At 45.3% G+C, this 21,113-nt stretch overlaps 4 protein-coding genes across 8 annotated transcripts in view; all 4 read right to left on the bottom strand.

The window, feature by feature from the left end:
• Nucleotides 1-404: 404 nt before the first annotated feature.
• On the bottom strand, nucleotides 405-3,278 carry LOC311341986 (transmembrane 4 L6 family member 19). Of its 2 annotated transcripts, none has more exons than XM_084466801.1 (6): nucleotides 3,201-3,278; nucleotides 2,614-2,797; nucleotides 2,134-2,202; nucleotides 1,364-1,518; nucleotides 908-1,077; nucleotides 405-624 (listed from the first exon to the last, which is right to left on the bottom strand). In XM_084466801.1, the coding sequence occupies exons 2-6, from the start codon at nucleotides 2,788-2,790 to the stop codon at nucleotides 575-577; spliced, it is 621 nt and encodes a 206-aa protein (XP_084322927.1). In that variant the 5' UTR covers nucleotides 2,791-2,797; nucleotides 3,201-3,278; the 3' UTR covers nucleotides 405-574. The 2 variants fall into 2 exon arrangements, with proteins under 2 accessions (XP_084322927.1, XP_084322928.1); XM_084466802.1 differs by having other exon boundaries at nucleotides 1,364-1,506.
• Nucleotides 3,279-6,463: 3,185 nt separating this feature from the next.
• rnf168 (ring finger protein 168) lies at nucleotides 6,464-11,877 on the bottom strand. Of its 3 annotated transcripts, none has more exons than XM_084467383.1 (8): nucleotides 11,618-11,877; nucleotides 10,764-10,946; nucleotides 10,239-10,434; nucleotides 9,650-9,720; nucleotides 8,826-8,993; nucleotides 8,402-8,472; nucleotides 7,838-7,886; nucleotides 6,464-7,427 (listed from the first exon to the last, which is right to left on the bottom strand). In XM_084467383.1, the coding sequence occupies exons 2-8, from the start codon at nucleotides 10,884-10,886 to the stop codon at nucleotides 6,690-6,692; spliced, it is 1,416 nt and encodes a 471-aa protein (XP_084323509.1). In that variant the 5' UTR covers nucleotides 10,887-10,946; nucleotides 11,618-11,877; the 3' UTR covers nucleotides 6,464-6,689. The 3 variants fall into 3 exon arrangements, with proteins under 3 accessions (XP_084323509.1, XP_084323511.1, XP_084323510.1); XM_084467385.1 differs by having other exon boundaries at nucleotides 9,650-9,717; XM_084467384.1 differs by having other exon boundaries at nucleotides 10,764-10,923.
• Nucleotides 11,878-12,291: 414 nt separating this feature from the next.
• LOC311341738 (uncharacterized protein) lies at nucleotides 12,292-15,029 on the bottom strand. Its single transcript, XM_084466536.1, has 3 exons — nucleotides 14,938-15,029; nucleotides 14,065-14,563; nucleotides 12,292-13,685 (listed from the first exon to the last, which is right to left on the bottom strand). Exons 2-3 carry the CDS (start codon nucleotides 14,534-14,536, stop codon nucleotides 12,403-12,405), a joined length of 1,755 nt encoding a protein of 584 aa, XP_084322662.1. The 5' UTR covers nucleotides 14,537-14,563; nucleotides 14,938-15,029; the 3' UTR covers nucleotides 12,292-12,402.
• Nucleotides 15,030-15,711: 682 nt separating this feature from the next.
• exoc3l2b (exocyst complex component 3-like 2b) overlaps nucleotides 15,712-21,113 on the bottom strand; it is a 22,392-nt gene continuing 16,990 nt past the window's right edge. For both annotated transcript variants that reach the window (XM_084466658.1, XM_084466659.1), the window contains exons 9-15: nucleotides 20,541-20,641; nucleotides 19,795-19,911; nucleotides 19,411-19,549; nucleotides 19,190-19,312; nucleotides 18,843-18,998; nucleotides 18,220-18,341; nucleotides 15,712-17,894 (exon numbers count right to left, since the gene is read on the bottom strand). In XM_084466658.1, coding sequence (XP_084322784.1) covers nucleotides 17,615-17,894; nucleotides 18,220-18,341; nucleotides 18,843-18,998; nucleotides 19,190-19,312; nucleotides 19,411-19,549; nucleotides 19,795-19,911; nucleotides 20,541-20,641 — 1,038 coding nt within the window. In that variant the 3' untranslated portion in view covers nucleotides 15,712-17,614. The remainder of the gene's footprint in view (nucleotides 17,895-18,219; nucleotides 18,342-18,842; nucleotides 18,999-19,189; nucleotides 19,313-19,410; nucleotides 19,550-19,794; nucleotides 19,912-20,540; nucleotides 20,642-21,113) is intronic.

Here is a 21,113-nt window from a genome sequence, read left to right as displayed (position 1 = left end):
CTGACTGCCTATTCAAACCACCCTATGGTTAGTAGTGTTTTTCTATGTTTTTCCTATAAGCGCATTGAGTCTGTGTATACCATTTGAAATGTGCTATACAAATAAATTGACTTGACTTGTCTTCAGAAAATGTAGACATGTCTGAATGACGTCCTGATTCAAGACTTCCGTAATTTACTACAGTAACCAAGGCAACAGAATTATGCGAGCATGTCTTCAAGCCAGATAATGTCAGAATGTTTTATATGAAATGAAAAATAAAAAAACACTGCAGTGGGGGCAAATGAACCACAATATAACAATTTATAGAGACAAGTACTCGGATGGAATGTCTCATAGATAGAAGCCTTTTATTCTTAAGAAATTGTCTAGTTCAGGTGTTTTTTAATAGGGCAAATAGCTGTAGTACAACATGTGAAATAGTGCAGGGTTGACATAAGAAACAGCAATAAAAACCTTAGAAAAATAGAAACCTTAACATGACATGGCATGGTCATAACATGTTTAACAACAGGAGCTTCAAAACTAAATAAAGTGCGGCAGTGCTTCAAACAACAGAAACAAAATAAAGGCATCATGACAACTCTTGATTATTGTTCCTCTTCACACAGAAACTGGTGTCACCTGGAACACACACACACACACACACACACACAGTTACCTACAGCAGTCTTAACAACATTAACACTGTTACGTTGGAGGTATGAACAAAAAATATAGACATCATCACAACATGTCTCCATTCCAATGATAACATTTAACACAATTAACACACAATTGAAATAGTCCTGAATGAACATTTCTCTTTAAAAAAAACTACTGTGTGTGTGTGTGTGTGTGTGTGTGTGTGTGTGCGTGTGTGTGTGTGTGTGTGTCTGTGTGTACGCGTGTGCATGTGTTTGTGTACCCAGCAGGACTCCTAGCAGCAGGTTGAAGAGGTTCCCTGCGGTGAGCAGGAGCTGCAGGGCGGCGCTCAGGGCCAGGATAGAGAAGAGAACCACGTTCCAATGGACCACGCCTCTGGGACTCTCACACACACCCTCCCATATTGTCCTGTTGTACAGGTAGCCTGGGAAGCTACACACACACACACACACACACACACACACACACACACACACACACACACACACACACACACACACACACACACACACACACACACACACACACACACACACACACACACATAACATCCATCGGTTAACAAACATTCTTGACAAGTGGACATGAAACTGACTGTGTGTGTGTGTGTGTGTGTGTGTGTGTGTGTGTGTGTGTGTGTGTGTGTGTGTGTGTGTGTGTGTGTGTGTGTGTGCATGTGTGTGTGTGTGTGCATGTGTGCGTGCGTGCGTGCGTGTACCGGTCAGGGTTGGGCTGTAGAGGGACCCCCCAGACTTGGCCAGCCGATGTGTTGTAGAGGCAGAGCGGTCCCTTGACCAATCCAGTCACACTGACCCAGCTACAGAACCCCGAACCCAGCAGGACCAGGGCACTGTAGTTAAGCTGGAAACACATCTACATATATAGACAGAAATAAACTACAGTATAAACATACATAAACTACAATGCCCTGCAGGACCAGGGCACTGTAGTTAAGCTGGAAACACATATAGACAGAAATAAACTACAGTATAAACTTACATAAACTACAATACCCTGCAGGACCAGGGCACTGTAGCCTAGCTAGAAACAGGTCTAGATATATAGATAAAAACAAACGTCAATAAACACATATATAGGAGCTATCTCTATGTATAGATCTATTTTTCTGTCTCTCCCTCTGTCTGTTTCTCTATCCAGATCCTTCTCAGTATATATATATATATATACTGTATATAAATATATATATTTTTCTATTCATACATCGCTTTGTTCATCTGTCTCTCTCTGTATATATCTCTAAACATTAAAATACATATCTATATCTCTATGTATGTATCACTATTTATATATCTCTCTATGTATCTCTATGGACCCTATGTTTGTATCTCTATGAATATATCTCCATGTATATACCTCTATGGATGTATCTCTATGTATTTAGCTCTATGCATATATGTCTATGTATGTATCTCTATGTTCATATCTCAATGTGTGTTTCTCTTTGTATGTATATCTATGTTTCTCTACCTGGGTTCTGAAGGTACAGCTTCCTTTGGTCTTACTGCTAGTCATGAAGGCTCTCGCTCCCACCAGCACCTACACACACACACACACACACACACACACACACACACTAAGTCACATCATGGAGAACTCTCTAAATGACTCAATTTGAACCCCATGTGACCTGAATGCACCACAACCATGTTTGGTAAAGAACATTTTCAGGAACAGATCACACACGCACAAGAACCATCAACGTAAGAACGTGATGCCAATGCATAAAATAGATCCACAACATTCACATGCATCATAAGTCTCTCCCTCCTGTGACTTTGTCTTTCTCTGTCTCTCTCTCTGTCTTTCCGTCTATGTCTCTCTCTCTCTTTGTGTCTCTCTTCTCTGTCTTTCTCTCCCACTCTTTCTCTCTGTCTATGCCTCTATCTCTCTATCTCCCTCTGTTTCTCTATGTATCTCTACTTCTCTCTGTCTATGTCTCTCTCTCACCAGTATTCCAGAGCTCCAGATGCCTGTGCCCCAGGTAGCCTCTCTGGTCACATGACCCTCCAGCAGAAAGTGGATGTTAAAACCAGGAAGTAGCAGCAGGATGTTGGCAAGGATGCAGATAATCGATAGGGTGACCAGCATCATGGCAACACATCTCAGACACCTAGCAACACACATCCCAACCCTATATATATTGAAATATATATTAGTATAACATAAATAGTCTTACCAGCCTATCATAGCTTCTGCCATAATATTCAAATGAGCACACTTGATTGACAGCCCTGTATCCAATCACAGTGATGTCAGTCCATTATTATATCATATAATGGACTATAAAATTATTGTTATTATTAATTCAATTACATTATTTTAATATACTAACATACTAACATATTAACCTACCAGATCATACTAAAATACTACCAGGACATAATAACATATTACCAGAACAAATTAACACACCAGATCATACTAAAATACTACCAGGACATAATAACATATTACCAGAACAAAAAAACCCAGATCACATTAAAATACTACCAGGACACATTAACACACTGAAGGAGTGAGGAGGTTGGTCTCACCGTGTTGACTGCAGACGGTCCTTGGCAGGAGTTGAAGAGATGAGGAACCAAGACAACTTATATTAGTCCCAACTGGACCACACCACCACCTCTTCCCCCACCTCACATGTCCATGGGGAACTCGACATACATGAAGCATGTATCACGGAACCAACGCGTCACTAAGCTGGTCAGCTGGCTCCCATCGCACCAGTTAACCACAATACCATCAGCAGTGAACTATCAGAATTATCCTAGTTGGTTAGGGGCTGTTTTAGTTAGGGTATGTAAGAACACCATTTAAGGGTAGATCATTAGAGTGTATAGAACGCCATTTAAAGGTATTTTAGATTATTAGAGTGTATGTTAGAACGCCATTTAATGGTATTTTAGTACATTCAAGTGTATTTTAGAACGCTGCTAAAGGGTATTTTAGTAGATTAAAGTGTATTTTAGTAAATTTGAGGGTATGGTAGTACATTATAGGGTATTATAGTACATAAGAGGGTATGTTAGTACATTAGAGCGTATGCTAGAACTAAAACTGTTAGATTATTTAATTCGTTCCAATGGAAATTTTTCTACGAAATAAAGGCTGCCACATAAAAATACATACAATAATACTGCCATAACAGACATATAGTGCATAGCACAAGCAAGACACAGACAATAGTGCATTTAACGACAGAAAGAGTGATGAAAGAGTTTTAATATTCAGGTATCTTTTCCTGTATTTAAACCCTTTGGAACCCTGTAGCGTCTACTTGATGGGAGCAGTTCATATTCTGAATACAGCACATTGGAGGGGTAAGAAGTAATGTTCCTTGTCTGTTTATCTATAGTTCTCAAAGACCGTTTGAGATATAATTTTCATTGCTGTGTGGACCAGTCTATTTTTTTTTTTTTTTTCTAATCTGAGGGGGATTAAGATAAGGGGTATAGTAGGCCTACATCCCTGTTTTGGAGACACAGGGATCGTTTCCCCGTTCGAAAACTATACGTAGGCCTATGATGACACTCTTTCAGAGGAAGTGCGTAAACGAAGCTGTTGCGACACAACTGCACTCCATGTGACCAAAAGCAACCTATATTCACGTCACGCAGTGCAAGTTAGCATTTGCTTGCAGCGTCGACTGCCATCGAGATGAGGTCAATGCAGAAATAGAGATCCTTATAGACCTAGTTCACCACTATGGATGCAATATGTATGATTTACTAAATGTCGAAGTGAACAAGAAACAGTCGGCACTCGGCCAGCGGCTGCAGCTGTCAGAGGCTCCTCACTAGAAGAGCCAATGGGTGGAGCTTGACGTATCCCAACTCCACCTGTAGATCCAGCCCCTCCCCAACTCACTCAAGCCGGCCACACACCGCCGCCGAATCGCAGCAGTGCGCAGTTTACTCGCGTCAAACGCCGCCCCTAGCATCAATAGGAAGCGCTGCAGCACCGTTGTGGTTATGTTTTGAAAACAGCAGATCAACAAACATAGTCGTTATAGGCTACCATAACGTTATACCAGTTGCTTTATGACTACATATATGGGCCTGATGCCTATGATCCTCTGTTTGTGCTTACAATGATCGTCACATTAATTCATAGTTAGGCCTACTTATGTTCTGTCGGGCACTTTGTTTACGGTTTAGTCACTTTATTTACTGTCATTGCTCATTCATTCTGCATTGTGGAATTATTCAGCTACTGCATCAACAATCCATATGTACAGGACCTTGTATAAAGCCGGGATGTACAAAATAGCTTTTAAAAAGCGCTTTTTCACACGCGGCGACGCTAGGGAATTAAACAGTGGCGTGAGCCGACGCGCCCTTGCGCGCGTCAAGGCGCCGTCGGTGTGGCCTAGTACGTCGGAAATAATGGGGGCGTTCTTTTTGACGCTGCGCTGCGCTTCGGCGGCGGTGTGTGTTGGGCTGCTTCTCGGAAACTTACTAGACAACGAAGGTACGAAAATATTATCATCTTCTGTCTGATCATACCTCAAAACAAAAGTACCAAATGGTATGCATGGACTTTGAAAATAGTATTCAAGTAGTCATGTTTGCTCATAATATACTTTTAGCAGGTTAGTTGAATTGTCTTACTTTTATTCAAGAATAAACGAAGAAATTGTGAAAACAAGATGGATGTATTTATTAATTACATTATATATGTATATTCCTATAAAGCATTACTTCGCAACAATGTAAACATTTACATATTCTTTTTTTAATAAACTTTGCGTATGGACCGCAGATGACTCAGACCGCGTGCTGATTGATTATTTCCTTCAACTGACTGTAGCCAATCACAGAGATCCAGATCCTCAGGTCCAAGCAGCACTGACATCTGACTCACCACGTCAAGTGGAACAGACACTCAAGGGCTGATTATGGTACCACGTTCACGCAACGCAATGACTACGCAGACGCTTCGACTCAGTCGTGAACCTTTATGGTTCTACGTCGGGTTTTACTGAGCGGACCAATCACAGCCCTTGTGGCTGCGTCACCTCAACGGAAGGTTCCAATTTTTGGGAGGCGCACCCCTGCGGTGGACGCAAGGAGGGTCCACACGAATGTAAGGGGTCCATAACCCCCTTGCGTTGCGTGAACCATAATCAGCCCTTTAGGCCGCACTCACACTAGGCCATCTGTACCATGCCCCTAAAGTCTAGATCGTTTGGCTAGTGTGAGCACTCCATCCGTACACAAGTACAGTTAAATTCTGTGGCCTCAGTACACTTTGGAGGTGTGCTCAGGCTACGGTACAGATGCTAATGAGCCGACACACGCACACGCACGGATACGCAACCTATATGTACAAGAGGCAACCGTACTCATGCCCAGTTGAGATTGCCTTGTGTGAGCACAGGCCAGGCGGCACAGTGGGGGGGGGGGCAATCGTACTTGAGTACAGTACAGGGCAACTCCGCCTAGTGTGAGTGCGCCCTTAAAAGGTAGCCGTCTTCTGACTGGTTGAGATGAGCTGAGAGAACACAGACTTCGCAGAAGCAGTCACAGGATGGATCTCCTGATCTCATGGCTATATTAGACCCTAGTTACAGTTTTTACCAGGGGGACCACCTAGTTACAGTCTCTACCAGGAGGGACCACCTAGTTACAGTCTCTACCAGGAGGGACAACCTAGTTACAGTCTCTACCAGGAGGGACCACCTAGTTAGTCTTTACCAGGAGGGACCACCTAGTTAGTCTTTACCAGGAGGGATGTATCTAGTGTCCTGTAGCAAGGCAGTGAGTTCCTGTAACACACCAGACCAAGACATCACAGCTGCTAGTGGGTAGTTTATTTCCAGAATATCTGCACTTACACTTACATAGAGGAACTGCTGATAAAAAAAATTCAGCCAGATCCACTCACTCACATCAGTCTTGCAATCACACATTTTGAACTGTACACGTGCAGTGTGCGCTACAGGCAGCTTTGGGATGCTAACGTACTGTACAATGGGAATTAGCGGGGAGGGAGGGAGAAAATAAGGTCCAATGGTCTCGAACTCAGCTGGAGAGGCGTCGGAACATATCCTTTAGTGAGGCCTGCTTACTGGCCTGTGGCAGGCGAGGGGCGGGGCTGCTAGCCGTCTGTCTGTTAGGAGAAGCCCTTCGCTCTGCTCCCACCTCATTTTGTTTGGAAGAGGAGGAGCTCTTGCTTGGGGTTCTGGCTTTGCGGCGCAGCTGGTAAGGGTCAGCAGACCCTTTGCTGCGGTCAATTGAGGCCCGCTGCTCCTCCTTGTTCAGCTCCTTCTGGAGGAGCTCAGCCACCAGACGGTCCTGCTCCTCCTGCTGACGGCGGCTGAACAGCACCTCCTCCTGTCGGCTCAGCTCCTCCACCAGGAGAACACGGACCTCCTCCTCCTCCTCCACCTCCTCGCTACCACTAACTCCAGAACCAGCCGAGACCTGCTGGTGTGGCCAGGTGCTGGGGTGGGAAGAGCAGGGTCTCTTGGAGGAGGAGTCTGGGCCCGTCTCTATATGGAAGCTCCTTCTCTTGGAGGAGAGGGTCAGGATGGGGGTGGCTTTGGTCTGGTCTGGGTCCCCTGGTGGATCTGGTCGGTTGTGGTCTGGGTGTCTGGGCAAAGCTGGTCTGGTGTGGTTTGGGTCTATGGGAGGAGCAGGTCCAGTGTTGTCTGGGTCCCCTGGTGACAGTGGTCTGGTCTGGTCTGGGGATCTGGGTGAAGCTTGGGGAGGAGCCGGTCTGGTGTTTCCTGGGAGTGGAGGGGTGGGCAGTATGTTGTCCTAGTGACGACAGAAGACATGATACACTTTTAGTAAGGATCCCACTACATTGAGCCGGTTACTAACTGCGATAAACACTGTCACACAAGACAAAAACAAGAATAAGTATTTTCTGTGCTGCAAATCAACCAAACCAAATAACAGGTAAAGGACCTAGCTGGCTGTTGCCTTACATAGCTGACACCGCCGTGGGTGTGTGAATCGGTGTATGGATGTGTGCTCCAAAGAGTTAATGAATGGATGAGTACGAGGCAATAAATGTAAAGCGCTTTGATTGGCCCCAGGTCTGAAAAGCGCTGTAGAAATGCATTTACACTTCACACGAAGAGACAGTCAGCAAGAGAAAGAGGGACAAACAGGCAGAGAGAGAGAGAGAGAGAGAGAGACATACATGAGATGGAGAGACATACCCTGTTGGTGTCTGAACTGGTTGGTTTGGGAGGCAGTGGACACAGGAACCTGGAGATCATATAAAAGCAATTAGTCAAAACACACACTCCTACCTGTCTAATGTCCACCAGTAGGTCCCTACCTGTCTATATGTCCACCAGTAGGTTCCTACCTGTCTATATGTCCACCAGTAGGTTCCTACCTGTCTATATGTCCACCAGTAGGTCCCTACCTGTCTATATGTCCACCAGTAGGTTCCTACCTGTCTATATGTCCACCAGTAGGTTCCTACCTGTCTAATGTCCACCAGTAGGTCCCTACCTGTCTATATGTCCACCAGTAGGTTCCTACCTGTCTATATGTCCACCAGTAGGTTCCTACCTGTCTATATGTCCACCAGTAGGTTCCTACCTGTCTAATGTCCACCAGTAGGTTTCTACCTGTCTATATGTCCACCAGTAGGTTTCTACCTGTCTATATGTCCACCAGTAAGTTCCTGTCTATTTGTCCAGTGGTAGGTTCCTACCTGTCTAATGTCCACCAGTAGGTCCCTACCTGTCTAATGTCCACCAGTAGGTCCCTACCTGTCTATTTGTCCAGGGGTAGGTTTTATCCTGGCGTGAGGAGAAGCAGGCTCTGACACGGGAGACGAGTTCTGTACAGAGGACAGAGCATCAATAAGACAGAGGTTAACAGATTACTATTGAACATTAACATTCAAAACATCATTATTACTATTTCTATAATTAAACCTAACCAACATAACAGATATTATTAGTTAGTATTATCATTAACAAACATATTATTAACATATTATTAATAATAAACATAATTTGCATAATCAGCAGAGACAGGTACTGACAAACAGACGGCAGGCAGAACAACAAACAGAATACAGATAGTCAGACAGACAGACAGGTAGACAGACGGGTAGACAAGCACACAGGCCGGTAGACAAGCAGAAAGACAAACAGGTAGACAAGCAGACAGACAGGTTGACAGACAGACCAGCTCCTGGTTAAGGAGGCGTGCCAGCCTCTCGTCCTCCTCTAGTTTCTCCTCTTGTCTCCTCCTTTCCTGGGCCAGACGCTGCTCCTCCTCCTGCAGGAGGAGCTGGATGAACTCCTCACTTGCCCTCCTCTCCGCCTCCTCCCCCACACGCCGCTCCTCCTCAAGCTACACACACACACACACCATTAGAATGCCCTTTCAGAGATCCCACATGCACCCTTTCACACTGATCCCACAAATCACCCTTTCACAGAGACTGATTGCAATTTGTTACTACCTCTTACTATCCAACATCTTTACCCCCATTCCGTGCTGAACAAGTGCTGTTAAAAGGGACTACGATACCTGCCCTAGATTCAACTTAACAATGCTGAACTATCTTAAATATATTAGGGATAACAAACTTATTGTAGCAACATATTTTTGTATTTATAGGAATTTATTAAGTTTCCCACGATCTAAAGCAAGCGTTACCACACCGTTACTACGGTGCCCCCTACTGGCTGGAGAAGTCCAATATAGTTTGCTTGGGGTCTAGAGACTGGTCAGTGCCTCTTAAGGGATGCTGAGATACAGTGAACATTAAGGGATTCATTTTGAGCACCAACGGCCCCACATCATTACTATAATTTCAATATACGTTGTATTTTGTTGGTATCCGTGGTATTATAGCATTATAACATTTGAGGGTTTAACTATCAACTACAACCCTTACGTATACAACTACAACTCTTCAGTATAAAACTAGAAGTCTAAAGTATACAACTAAAACTAGAGAATAACCAGAAGTGTAAAGCGTAAATGTAAAGACATGGTCGTACCCTGGAGACCTGGTCCTCATACTCCTTCCTCAGTTCTCCTGGCTCGCAGACTCTGGGCTTGGAGGACTCTGCTGTACCACAACACGTTACTATGGTTACAGTTATTATGGGCTGTAGTTACTGTATGTTATTATGGTGTGTAGCTACAGTATGATTATTATGGTATGTAGTTACAGTATGTTATAATGGTATGTAGTAGAAGTACTGTATGTATTACGGTATGTAGTAACAGTATGTTATTATGGTATGTTGTAAAAGTATGTTATTATGTCATGTTGTAAAAGTATGTTATTATGGTATGCAGTTACAGTATGGTTATTATGGTATGTTGTTAGTGTGGTTATTATGGTATGTAGTTACACTATGGTTATTATTGAATGTAGTTACAGTATGTTATTATGGTGTGTAGTTACAGTGTGGTTATTATGGTAGTTAGTGTGGTTATTGAATGTAGTTTGTTATGATGTAGTTACATTATTTTACTATGTATGTAGTTACAGTATGGTTATTACTGTATGTAATTACACTATGTTGTTACATTATGTTTTGTTAGTTCTCCTGGTGACCCCCTCCCTCATGTCCCTCCTACCGTGCTCCTCGTCCAACTCCTCCTCCCCACGGAGGCGGCGCTGGCACTGCAGGGGGAAGGCGGCCTGCACCTCCCTCCACAGCTCCTCGTTGACCAGGGTCTTCTTGCGGGTGTTGAGGCGTGCCCAGGTGGAGACCCTCTTTCGGCACATAGGACAGCACAGCGTGGCCTTGTCCACTGACTGGAGAAAACAAGGCTAACAATACGGTACGTTATTATGGTATGTTATTATGGTCTGTTGTTACAGTATGTATATAATGGTATGTAGTTACAGTATGGTTATGATTGTATGTAATTACAGTATGGCTATTATAGTATGTTGTTACAGTACTTATTTTGGTTATTTTGGTATGTAGTTAGAGTATATTTATTATTGTCTGTAGTTACAGTATGGCTATTATAGTACATTGTTACAGTATGGCTATTATAAAACAGTCAGAGTATGGTTATTACGGTATGTTGTTACAGTATGTTATTATTGTATGTAGTTACAGTAGGTCATACGGTACGTTGTGCACAGGTTACCTTGCAGAAAGTGTGCTGACAGGGGAGGGTGACTGGTTCCAGGTAAATCTCCATACACACTGGACAGAGGCAGTCCTCTCTGGACAGCCGCCTCCCCTGCTGCCCCTCTGACACTGGGGCCATGGTCCCTCTCCCCGTCACCACGGAAACCAGCAGGGGGCTAGAGGGATAAAGGGCATCACTCTGGCGGAGGATGGAGAGCAGACTCAGCACCACCCTATTATAATAATAACAAGGGGATCACATTGCAAGGGGTCTGGTTCCCCTGTGTTCCTCCAACCTACTGAAATGAACTAGTCACGCCCTTGGAATCCAGAGGTATGGTTTGTGATCTGCAATCGGTATGATACACAATACATTATACCCTCTATTATACACTCTGGTAGTAGAAGATGTTTAGTTTCTAGTAGGTAAACGTCTAAACACGGCTCCGTGGTGCTGTCTGTCTAGTCGTCCAGATAATGAAGGTCTACTGTCCGGATTGGGAATCGGACTGGCTATGATCGTGTATGACACACATTATTTTGTCCCTCTGCACCATGGCTCGCTGAAGACAGAACTGCACTGCTCTTTTTTAATCACTTTCCAATGTCGAATCGGTTCTCTGAAAGTTACCACTGTACTCTTGCCTGTGTCCTCGTGAAAATCCCACCGATCTTTGGTTCTTATGCTACGGTACACATTGACATTCGTCAATACAAACGAATGCCTCCAAACAGTGACAACTGGACTGCTGTGGGGATCGGCTACTGCAGGACTCCTCCTAGCACCTCCACTCCTCCAACACTTTGGCCTCACTCACTTATGCTCGTAGTTTTTTTAATAAAACAAATACAGACAGGGTGTGTACTCACCGTCAGGACCCCGGGGTCGCTTCTTATTCTTCGTTTTCACTTATAAATCAGAGCAAAACACTCACCAGGACAGAAGCTAACGCTGCTAAACTCTAACACTAAACTAACAGCAAACACTAAACAAGTGATGCCCCACTTACTTCTTGTTATCGATAGAAAAATATAACCCGGTTCAAGTTGGTCATTGATCAATATCAGTTAATTTAGTAACTAATGCAATTAGCCTGATAGCTTAGCTGTGTGTTTATTCGCGGGACACATACCCGTTGCCACAATACGCATGCGCAAAGGCATGACCAACACTGCTCTTCAAAGTAAAAGGTACCGTAGGTATGTGTAACGATGAACTCATATATTTCTTCTTCATGAAACGTTGTACAGTATATTTTGCTGCAAGTGAACACAATTTGAACCAACAAAACAAGTGACACTGAATTCAATGAATGATTATAATGATATATATGATTGTAAATATTTACACAAGTCAGACTGATTTAAGATTTATATGGATTTATTGATGCTGTGTTCGGTGATGATTCTTCTGTGGTGGGGGTTCTCGTGGGCATGGGCGGGGGGGGGGGGGGGGTCCTAGTGGGTTGGGGGTGCTAGTGGAGGGCCGGTTCTAGTGGGTTGGGGGTGCTAGTGGAGGGCCGGTTCTTGTGGAGTGGGGGTTCTAGTGGAGGGCCGGTTCTAGTAGGACGGTGGTTCTAGTGGGCAGGTTTTTTGAGGGGGTGGTTCTAGTGGAGTGGGGTTCTAGGGAGTTCTGGGAGGTTCTAGTCATAGTTCTAGGGAGTTTCCTGCCCCTGGTTTGGATCCGGGTGGAGGCAGATGTGCTTCTTGAGCTGCCTGGAGTCCGAGAACCCGCGGCTGCACTGGCCGCAGGGGTACAGCTTGACGCCCGTGTGCGTCTGCATGTGGGACTTGAGCTGGTTGGACTGGGCGAAGCGCCGGCCGCAGACGGCGCACTCGTACGGCCGCTCGCCCGTGTGCACGCGCAGGTGCCGCTGGTAGTTCTGCGGCGTGCGGAAGGCCTTGCCGCAGCTCTGGCAGGCGTGCGGCTTGTCCCCGGTGTGGAGGCGCTGGTGGAGGAGCAGCTGGCTCCGCAGGTAGAAGGCCCGGGGGCACTCGGGGCAGGCGTGAGGCCGCTCCCCGCTGTGCTGCCGCAGGTGGTACAGGTACTGGTGCTTGAGGTGGAAGCTGCGCTCGCACACGGAGCAGCTGAACTCCTTTTGCGCGTCGTGGCTCTTCTGATGGGTCTTCAGGGAGCCGGCGCTGCAGAAGGTCTTGACACACACCGGGCAGCTGAAGCCGCCCCCCGCCGTGCCCACCCACCTTCTCCTGCTAGCGCCGCCGCCGCCGCCGCCGCCATCCCCATCCTGCGCTGGACTCTTGTGCGCCACCTGCTGGTGCTTCAGCAGCTGACAGTTGTAGAAGAAGGTCTTCCCGCAGAGGTCGCACATGAAGGGCATGGTGGCTCCGTGGACCAGCGAGTGCTTCTTCAACCCCCAGGCTCCTGAGAAACTCTCCCCGCAGTCAGAGCAGCGGTACGCCTTCTCAGAGCTGTGCAGCCGCTGGTGGCGCAGCAGGTTGTACTTGAGTCCGAAGGGGAGGCCGCAGGTCGAGCAGACAAACGGCTTGGCCCCGGTGTGGACCGGGCCGTGCTGGGCCAGGCCCACCTTGCTCCTGAAGCTCTTGCCACACAGGGGGCAGGGGAAGGGCCGCTGGGCCGAGTGCGTCCGGCTGTGGGCTCGCAGGTTGCTCGCGGTGCCGAAGCGCTTCCCGCAGGTGGGGCAGGGGTGGGCCCTGGCCCCCGTGTGCACGGTCTGGTGCTCCTGGAGGCTCCTGCTCCGCGAGAAGCCCCGGCCACACACCTCGCACATGAAGCGCTTGACGTCGGCGTGGAGCAGGGCGGAGGGCAGGGAGACCTCCTCGCAGGACGGAAGGTTATCCGTTTTCAGGGTCAGCCTCCGCTGGCCATTGAGCTTGTAGCGTTGCCGCCTCCTCTCCTTCTCCTGCTCCTTCCTCTCCTCAGCTCCCTCCCTCACTGCTCCAACACCCTCACTCGCTCCTATGTTGGAGTAGGGGTTTGAGTTAGGGGTTAGGGTTGGGGGTTGGGGACATTAGAGGTTCAAATCACCACCAATGAACGTAAGTGTATGTGGATGACGGCTGGTTTAAGCAGCCTCACCTCGCCCAAGTAGAGTCCAATTAGTCTGATATAGGGCCAGCCATCATCCACACACATTCCACAGTGTAATAGCAACACAACCAAGGGCCAAAATGACACAGATCAATACTACCAATCATTAAAACCGCCCAGGATCAGCTGGCTGGCAACTGCTTTAGTGGCTACTGATTCAACATGTTGGCAACTGGTTAGTTGGTAACTGGTGGGATGTTAACCGTTGAGTTGGTAACTGCTTAGTTGGCTGGTAGAAGAGATTTACCTTCTGCTGTGTCGTTAGGAGTCTCTCTGATGTGACCGCTGGTCCAGATCAGACCGGCTAGGGGTCTTGGGGCTTCCCCTGGGTCTTGGTCTAGAGTCTGGTCTGAGAACTGTTCTAGAGTCTGGCCTGGGTCCTGGTCTAAAGTCTGGCCTGGGTCCTGGTCTAAAGTCTGGCCTGGTTCCTGGTTTAGAGTCTGGTCTGAGTCCTGTTCTAGAGTCTGGCCTGGGTCCTGGTCTAGAGCCTGGTCTGATTCCTGGTCTAGAGTCCGGCCTAGTTCCTGTTCTAGAGTCTGGTCTGGGTCCTGTGGGTCTGGCGTCCGGTCTGGGTCTAGCTGGTTCTGGTCCAGCTGGGCTTGGAGGGGCTGGTTCTGGTATTGTTCCAGCTGGTTGTGGTCCGGCACGTTCTGGTCAAGCAGGGTAGAGTACAGCTCCCAGAACACCACACACAGCTTCCTGACCGCCTGCTCCACCATGGAGTCCACCACACTGCTAGCCTGCGACTGGGAGTTACAGAGCATCACTACTAGTCCATAGAACTAGTACACTAGTAACACTAATAAATACAAATATGTTAACTACTGTAAATAACCTCACATGCGGCAGTCAAATCATTGAAATATTATAAAATATTGTATTATCACCATAGTAATAGTATAGATGGCAGCTTACAATAAAGATACAAAGTACTAATACTAATTAAAAATGTAATACAAATCTATTATCATACAAATGTAAACGTGTACATATAGTGAAATAGTAAGACTATAATAATATTAAATCATGAGGTAATGATCAGAAAAGGGTGGAATTAATCGAACTATTCCTTGGGACTGCATGTCTATAAATCTACATTTCTCTGCCTTAGTATGTGTACCTGCCAAAGAAGGGGCGTTGCCTCTCCCCAGGTGTGCTTCAGGACAGACAGGGTGGTCTCCAGAGATAGTTTAATAATCAGGGAGGACTGCGAGGAAAAGGTCCGCATGGCCGCATTCTCCTCTTGTATACTAGATAGATCCATGGTATACTAGATATATCCATGGTATATTACATAGATCCATGATGTACTAGGAAGAGCCAAGTCTTCCAGCTAGCAGCCAGGAGAACATTTTTAAATCACATGGAAAGATCATCTTTGATAGTTTATATTGCTCATTTCGCTCTTACTGGATCCAAGACGAAATGCTACACTGTTCACATCCGGTTCATCCACATTTCTAAATAAAAGCCCCTATTACGACCTACTTCTGAGGCTGACCGAAGTCACAGGGTTCGACAGTGAGTAGGTAGGTAGTAGGTAGACCTAGCGCTATATAGAACAGACCCTATTGTCTTTTCTATACAGATCTGTTTAACGTTGCTCTATGTAGGACCATATAATGAATTGTCTGTTAGACCTAACCCTAGAGCTGTTAGACCTAGCTTTGTATAGAACTGACACTATTGATTGGTCTTTATCGAATTTACAGTATTGCCTATTCTAGATTGTGCTGTAAATAAAACCATGCTTTAGAAACATTTATAACCACAATAGTATGGTGTTATATGTTATAATATATATAATATACTACAATATTATACACATGTTAGACACATCAGAAAGTAAAAGAAATAGAATACAAGATTTTGTGTGAATATTTTATTTAAATTTCCCAACTAGATCGAATTAATAAAATGTGATGCATATCTCAAGATGTTCTTTCATTATAACATTTTGAATGCAAAAAATATATATTTTTCTGAAGTTATTGCAAGGTCAGACCATTTTCATTCACCAACATCATCTGACCATCCATGCGTTTACAATGAAATCATTTCATAAAGATATTGCTCATTGAGATGACTCGAGTAGCTATGACAATCATAATAATTTGAAACAGCACATTTTAACGTGACAAAGATCACATATAATCAAGACCCCTAATAAATAAACAAATCATGGTGAAGCCAGATTTACATCCCAAAGTTTATACTTTTTAAAGGTCCCTCTCTAAAGCATCCAGTACATTTAGGTTTCTACTTTCTAAAGTTCCCCCTCTACAGCCTCCAGTACATTAATGTTTCTACTTTCTAAAGGTCCCTCTATACAGCATCCAGTATATTTAGGTTTATCCTTTCTAAAGGTCCCTATCTACAGCATCCAGTACATTTCAATATATCTCAGAATCAGTTATTAATCTGTTATGTCGCTTGTGGTTAAACCACAGAGATGTTAGCATCTGAAAGCAACAAATCATATCAGATCACCAAAGCTTTAAAGCCTTATTCCAAATGTGTTCACTAACTAACTGCTGTGTTGCATCATGAAAACAGAAACACTACTTTACTGTCATGGTTGTATACTCCCTCATGACTTTAAACGACCAGACCTTGTCCAGAGAGTGTTGATCTTTAAATACACAGAGACAACCACCTCGTACCTTAAATCAAACACAGACACATCGGTTCCTTCTGCTTGTTTAGTGTTGGTTGTTTGTTGACTGGTTGCTCATAGTTTGTGTCTGGTGTTAGAGTTAGCGTCACGGTTCCTGTGGAAGTTCAGACATGAAGGAGAGTTTCTGAGCTCTGAGTCCCGCTCCGAGACATCTCCACATGTAGGTGAAACACTGCAGCTGTTTCGCTGGAGAGGGTTCTGGATGGCAGAGCAAATGCCGTAACCACCAGCTGTAACCCCGGTAAGTGTCTGGAGAGCCTAGGCCAGTCCGCCCTGTGCTTAAACCACAGGGCAGTCCCTAGGCCCAGCTCTCTCTCTGCAGAACAAAAGAAGGGTCCTCAGTCCGTCCTGGAGCCGGTCCAATAGGATGGTGTCAGAATGTGTGCTATAGGAAGAGATAGGAAGTGCATGGGACTAATAGCGCCACATTATTGCAAACATCTATTAATCATCAATATGAGTTTTTCTTTGATCTAGAAACATTCTTGGTTCATTTTTGTGCATGTGAAAACTGAACTTTGATTAGACTTACAAACACTAAGCCTATCCTATCGCTGACCTAATGCATTAAGGGAGACATTTTTATCACCATGGCATTCTCCCTCTCTCTCGCTCTCTCTCTAGGTCATGGTTAGGGTTGTTTGGTGAGGGGTCAGAGGTCATGGTCAGGGTTGTTTGGTGAGGGGTCAGAGGTCATGGTTGTGTTGGGAGGGGTCAGAGGTCATGGTTGTGTTGGGAGGGGTCAGAGGTCATGGTCAGGGTTGTTTGGTGAGGGGTCAGAGGTCATGGTCAGGGTTGTTTGGTGAGGGGTCAGATGTCAGGGTTGTGCTGGGAAGGGTCAGAGGTCATGAGCTGTGTTCGAAATCGTTCCCTATTCACTCACTCCCTATTCCCTATATAGTGTTTATGATATAGTGAACTATATAGGGAACCAACAAACGAGAATTCGGACACTACGCTGAACATTTCTAAACGTCATTTTCGTCAGTAAATGCACCCGCATTGCATTGTGGTATATAGTGCACTATATCCGTGATAGGGAACGATTTCGAAGACAGCTATGGTCAGGGTTGTGCTGGGAGGGGTCAGAGGTCATTGTCAGGGTTGTGCTGGTGAGGGGTCAGAGGTCATTGTCAGGGTTGTGCTGGGTGCGGCGGCGGGGGGACTCCTGGGGGGGCCGTGCGGGGCTGAAGCAGGCGGACATGGCCAGGGCCACGCGGCTGAGGCCCAGGTTGAGGCAGTGGACCTCCGGGGTGACCGGGACCTCAGAGAAGAGGGCGTGGCGCCGGGCCACGGGGGCGGTGGTGCTCTCCATGTCCGTCACGATGTTGAGGATCTCCTGTCGCTCCGTCTGCCGCGTCATCCCCCGGATGTTCAGGATGGCCGACACGTGCTTCTTCCTGAGGAGAGGAGGTGAGGAGATAAGGTAAGGAGAGTGTGTAAGAGGAGAGGAGGTGAGGAGATAAGGTAAGGAGAGTGTGTAAGAGGAGAGGAGGTGAGGAGATAAGGTAAGGAGAGTGTGTAAGAGGAGAGGAGGTGAGGAGATAAGGTAAGGAGAGTGTGTAAGAGGAGAGGAGGTGAGGAGATAAGGTAAGGAGAGTGTGTAAGAGGAGAGGAGGTGAGGAGATAAGGTAAGGAGAGTATCTAAGAGGAGAAGAGGTAAGGAGATGAAGTAAGGAGAGTATAGAAGAGTTTAGAAGATAGGATTAGTTAAGGAGAGAGTACCTGACATCAGGGAACTCTCGCACCAGGACTGCGACCTCCATCTGGACGGAGGGAATGTCCTCCAGGACGATGATCTCAGAGATGTGAGACAGGACCCCGTCCAACCATGACGCTGGGGACTCCTGGATACACAGACAGGTGGAGAGAGAGAAGGGCGGAAAGACAGACAGTTAGCTGGGACGGGTGAACTATGTGCTAGCTGGGATAAGTGAACAGGGTAGTCTAGTGGTAGAATCTAGATTAGAGGCTCTCTATTGGTGATACAGTCTAGTAGTCTAGTAGTGGGGTCTAGATTAGAGGCTCTGTACTGGTAGTAGGGTCTAGTTGCATTAGCGGCATTAGCTCAGGAGGTAGAGCGGGTTGGCTGGTAAACGCAAGGTTGCTGGTTCGATCCCCGGCTCCTCCTTGCTGTGTGTGAGTGTCGTGGTGTCCTGACGAGCTAGCTGTTGCCCTGCGTGGTTGACTCCGCCGTCAGTGTGTGAATGTGTGCATGAATGGGTGAATGTCAGTCAACACTGTAAAGCGCTTTGGATAAAAGCGCTATATAAATGAGGACCATTTAGTACACACACACACAAATGGAACATATACACACACAGAACAAGAGATACACACAAACTAACCAGGTCTTTGAAGAGGGCTCTAATCTGCTGTCCTTCATCCTTGAGGCGTGCGGCCATCCTCTTCCTCATCTTGGACGAGGTGCAGATGATCTTCCCCCTCATCAGCATCCTGAGGTACTCCTGCAGCACCCTGCTGTGGAGCTGGCCCACCAGCATCTACACACACATACGCGTGATACACAGTGCTTGTATGTGTGTCTTTGTGTGTGCGTGAGTGTCTGCATGCATGTGTGTGTGTGTGTGTGTACCTGGTAAGGATACTGTCCATTCATCTGCACTGTGTGTGTGTGTGTGTGTGTGGGGGGGGGTATGTGTGTGTGTGTGGGTATGTGTGTTTGTGTTTGTACCTGGTAAGGAGGACTTTCCATCCGTCTGTACTTAGTGAAGCTTTCTTTGATCAGCGCCTCAATCTGCTTATACGGCTCCGGATTGGACAACCACTTCTTCTTCACCAGCCTTTCAAAGCACGGCTAAGAAACACAACCAATACACAATAAGCCTTGAATGAGGTGTATACATACATATGTTTCTAATAATATATATATATATAGAACATGGTATAGTATACCCTGATGGTGTGGTAGACGCGGTCTGCCAGGACACGGACCCCCAGGGTGACGATGCGGTCCAAGGAACCGTTGCCTCGACGACACGAATCCTCGCTGATGGAGACGGCATCCACCTGCAAACAGCTCTTCAGGAAACACCTGCACACACACACACACGCACGCACGCACGCACGCACACACACACACAATGTATAAATATGTATTTATTTACATGAAGGCAGGCAGCAGTCTATATATATATATTTATATGTATATGTGTATATATATATATATATATATATATATATATATATATATATATATATATATTTATTTACATGAAGGGGGGCAGTAGTCTATATATATATGTCTATGTATATGTATATATATATATATATATTTACCTGAAGGGGGGGCAGCAGTTGACCATAGCGATTGTTTTTGAGACGTATCCGTCGTCATTGTCTCCAAACATCCCACATGACATCCCCTCATGAAACATCTCCACCTTCCTCTGGAAACTACATCATTGTCATCATCATCATCATCATCATCATCATCTTCATCATAATCATCATCACCACCACCACGACCACTACCATCATATGTGTGGGTGTTTATAGTTTGTACATAATGTGCATGTATATATAGTGTGTATGGAGTGTCTGTGTAGTGTATATATTGTGTAAATATAGCGTATAAGTGTATATATAGTATATAAAGTGCCTCTATAGTGTAATAGTGTATAAAAAGTGAATAATCACAGTATAATAGTGTATAAGTGTATATATAGTATATTAGTGTAAATATACATAAAGTATATTTATAGGTATAGTGTATATAATATATATGATCTGCCGATAAGCAAGGCACTACATCTGGAGTTGGCTCCTTGGCGCCACCTAGCACTTGGCTGCCACAAGCTGCCTCCTAGCTCCTATTTCTTAGCTCCTAGCTCCTATTTCCTACCTTTTAACCCCAATTTCCTAGCTACTAGCTAAGATAGGTTGAATGCAGAGGGATCCCAATACGATCGATAAGTATATGAGTAAGTATATGAATAAGTATATATTTGTAGTATAGTTCAGTATATACTTTGGTATAGTTGAGCATAATATAGTATATATAGTATGAAGTGCAGTAGTTGTACCTGTATAGGAAGTCTGCCAGTCCGTTGAGGGTGCACTGTGTGACTCTGATTCCCAGACTCTTGTTAACAGAGACCGATCGATCGAGGTCCACCTGTAGCCGCTAAAAACACAGATCAATATCATATAGCAATGCAACATCAATACACATAGCAATACATTATCAATATTTATACCTGTACAATATCTATAAAATCAATCAACGTTAATAGAATACCAATATCAATATACACATAATCAAATATGCATTTGGTCATTCAGCAGTAGCAATATATACTCTCATTGGGGGGGCTACAAGCATTAGAGTACAAGAGAACTAGTGTATTACAGAACTAGGTGAGCAGAATATTAGTGTACTGGATTAGAGTACTGGAGTACTAGAATACTAGAATACTAGAGTACTAGAATACTAAAGTACTAAAGTACCAGAGTAATAATATCCTATCAAAATATCCATTTTATTTAGAGAATTCAATTATTATGGTGTTTGATTTATAATCCAAGGGTAAAATAGTGTAGCAAAATGGTAGTTTGCAGGTGAGGGGGATTAAGATAAGTGAGTGTGCGTTCTTTAT

This window comes from Micromesistius poutassou (assembly GCF_964030765.1).
Source record: "Micromesistius poutassou genome assembly, chromosome: 4".
Lineage (NCBI taxonomy): Eukaryota > Metazoa > Chordata > Actinopteri > Gadiformes > Gadidae > Micromesistius > Micromesistius poutassou.
The sequence above is the reverse complement of the archived record's forward strand: the minus strand, read 5'-3'. Positions and strand labels throughout refer to the sequence as shown.

Coding starts and splice junctions, on each gene's coding strand:
- LOC311341738 (XM_084466536.1), bottom strand. CDS start 14,536: ATGGTGGAGCAGGCGGTCAGGAAGCTGTGTGTGGTGTTCTGGGAGCTG. Junction 13,686..14,064: donor TCCTAACGACACAGCAGAAG/GTAAATCTCTTC, acceptor ACTCCAACATAG/GAGCGAGTGAGGGTGTTGGA.
- LOC311341986 (XM_084466801.1), bottom strand. CDS start 2,790: ATGTGTGTTGCTAGGTGTCTGAGATGTGTTGCCATGATGCTGGTCACC. Junction 1,078..1,363: donor CTACAGCCCAACCCTGACCG/GTACACGCACGC, acceptor GTGTGTGTGTAG/CTTCCCAGGCTACCTGTACA. Junction 625..907: donor GCTGCTAGGAGTCCTGCTGG/GTACACAAACAC, acceptor TGTGTGTTCCAG/GTGACACCAGTTTCTGTGTG.
- rnf168 (XM_084467383.1), bottom strand. CDS start 10,886: ATGGCCCCAGTGTCAGAGGGGCAGCAGGGGAGGCGGCTGTCCAGAGAG. Junction 9,721..10,238: donor GGAGTTGGACGAGGAGCACG/GTAGGAGGGACA, acceptor GTTGTGGTACAG/CAGAGTCCTCCAAGCCCAGA. Junction 7,428..7,837: donor CCAGTTCAGACACCAACAGG/GTATGTCTCTCC, acceptor TGTCGTCACTAG/GACAACATACTGCCCACCCC.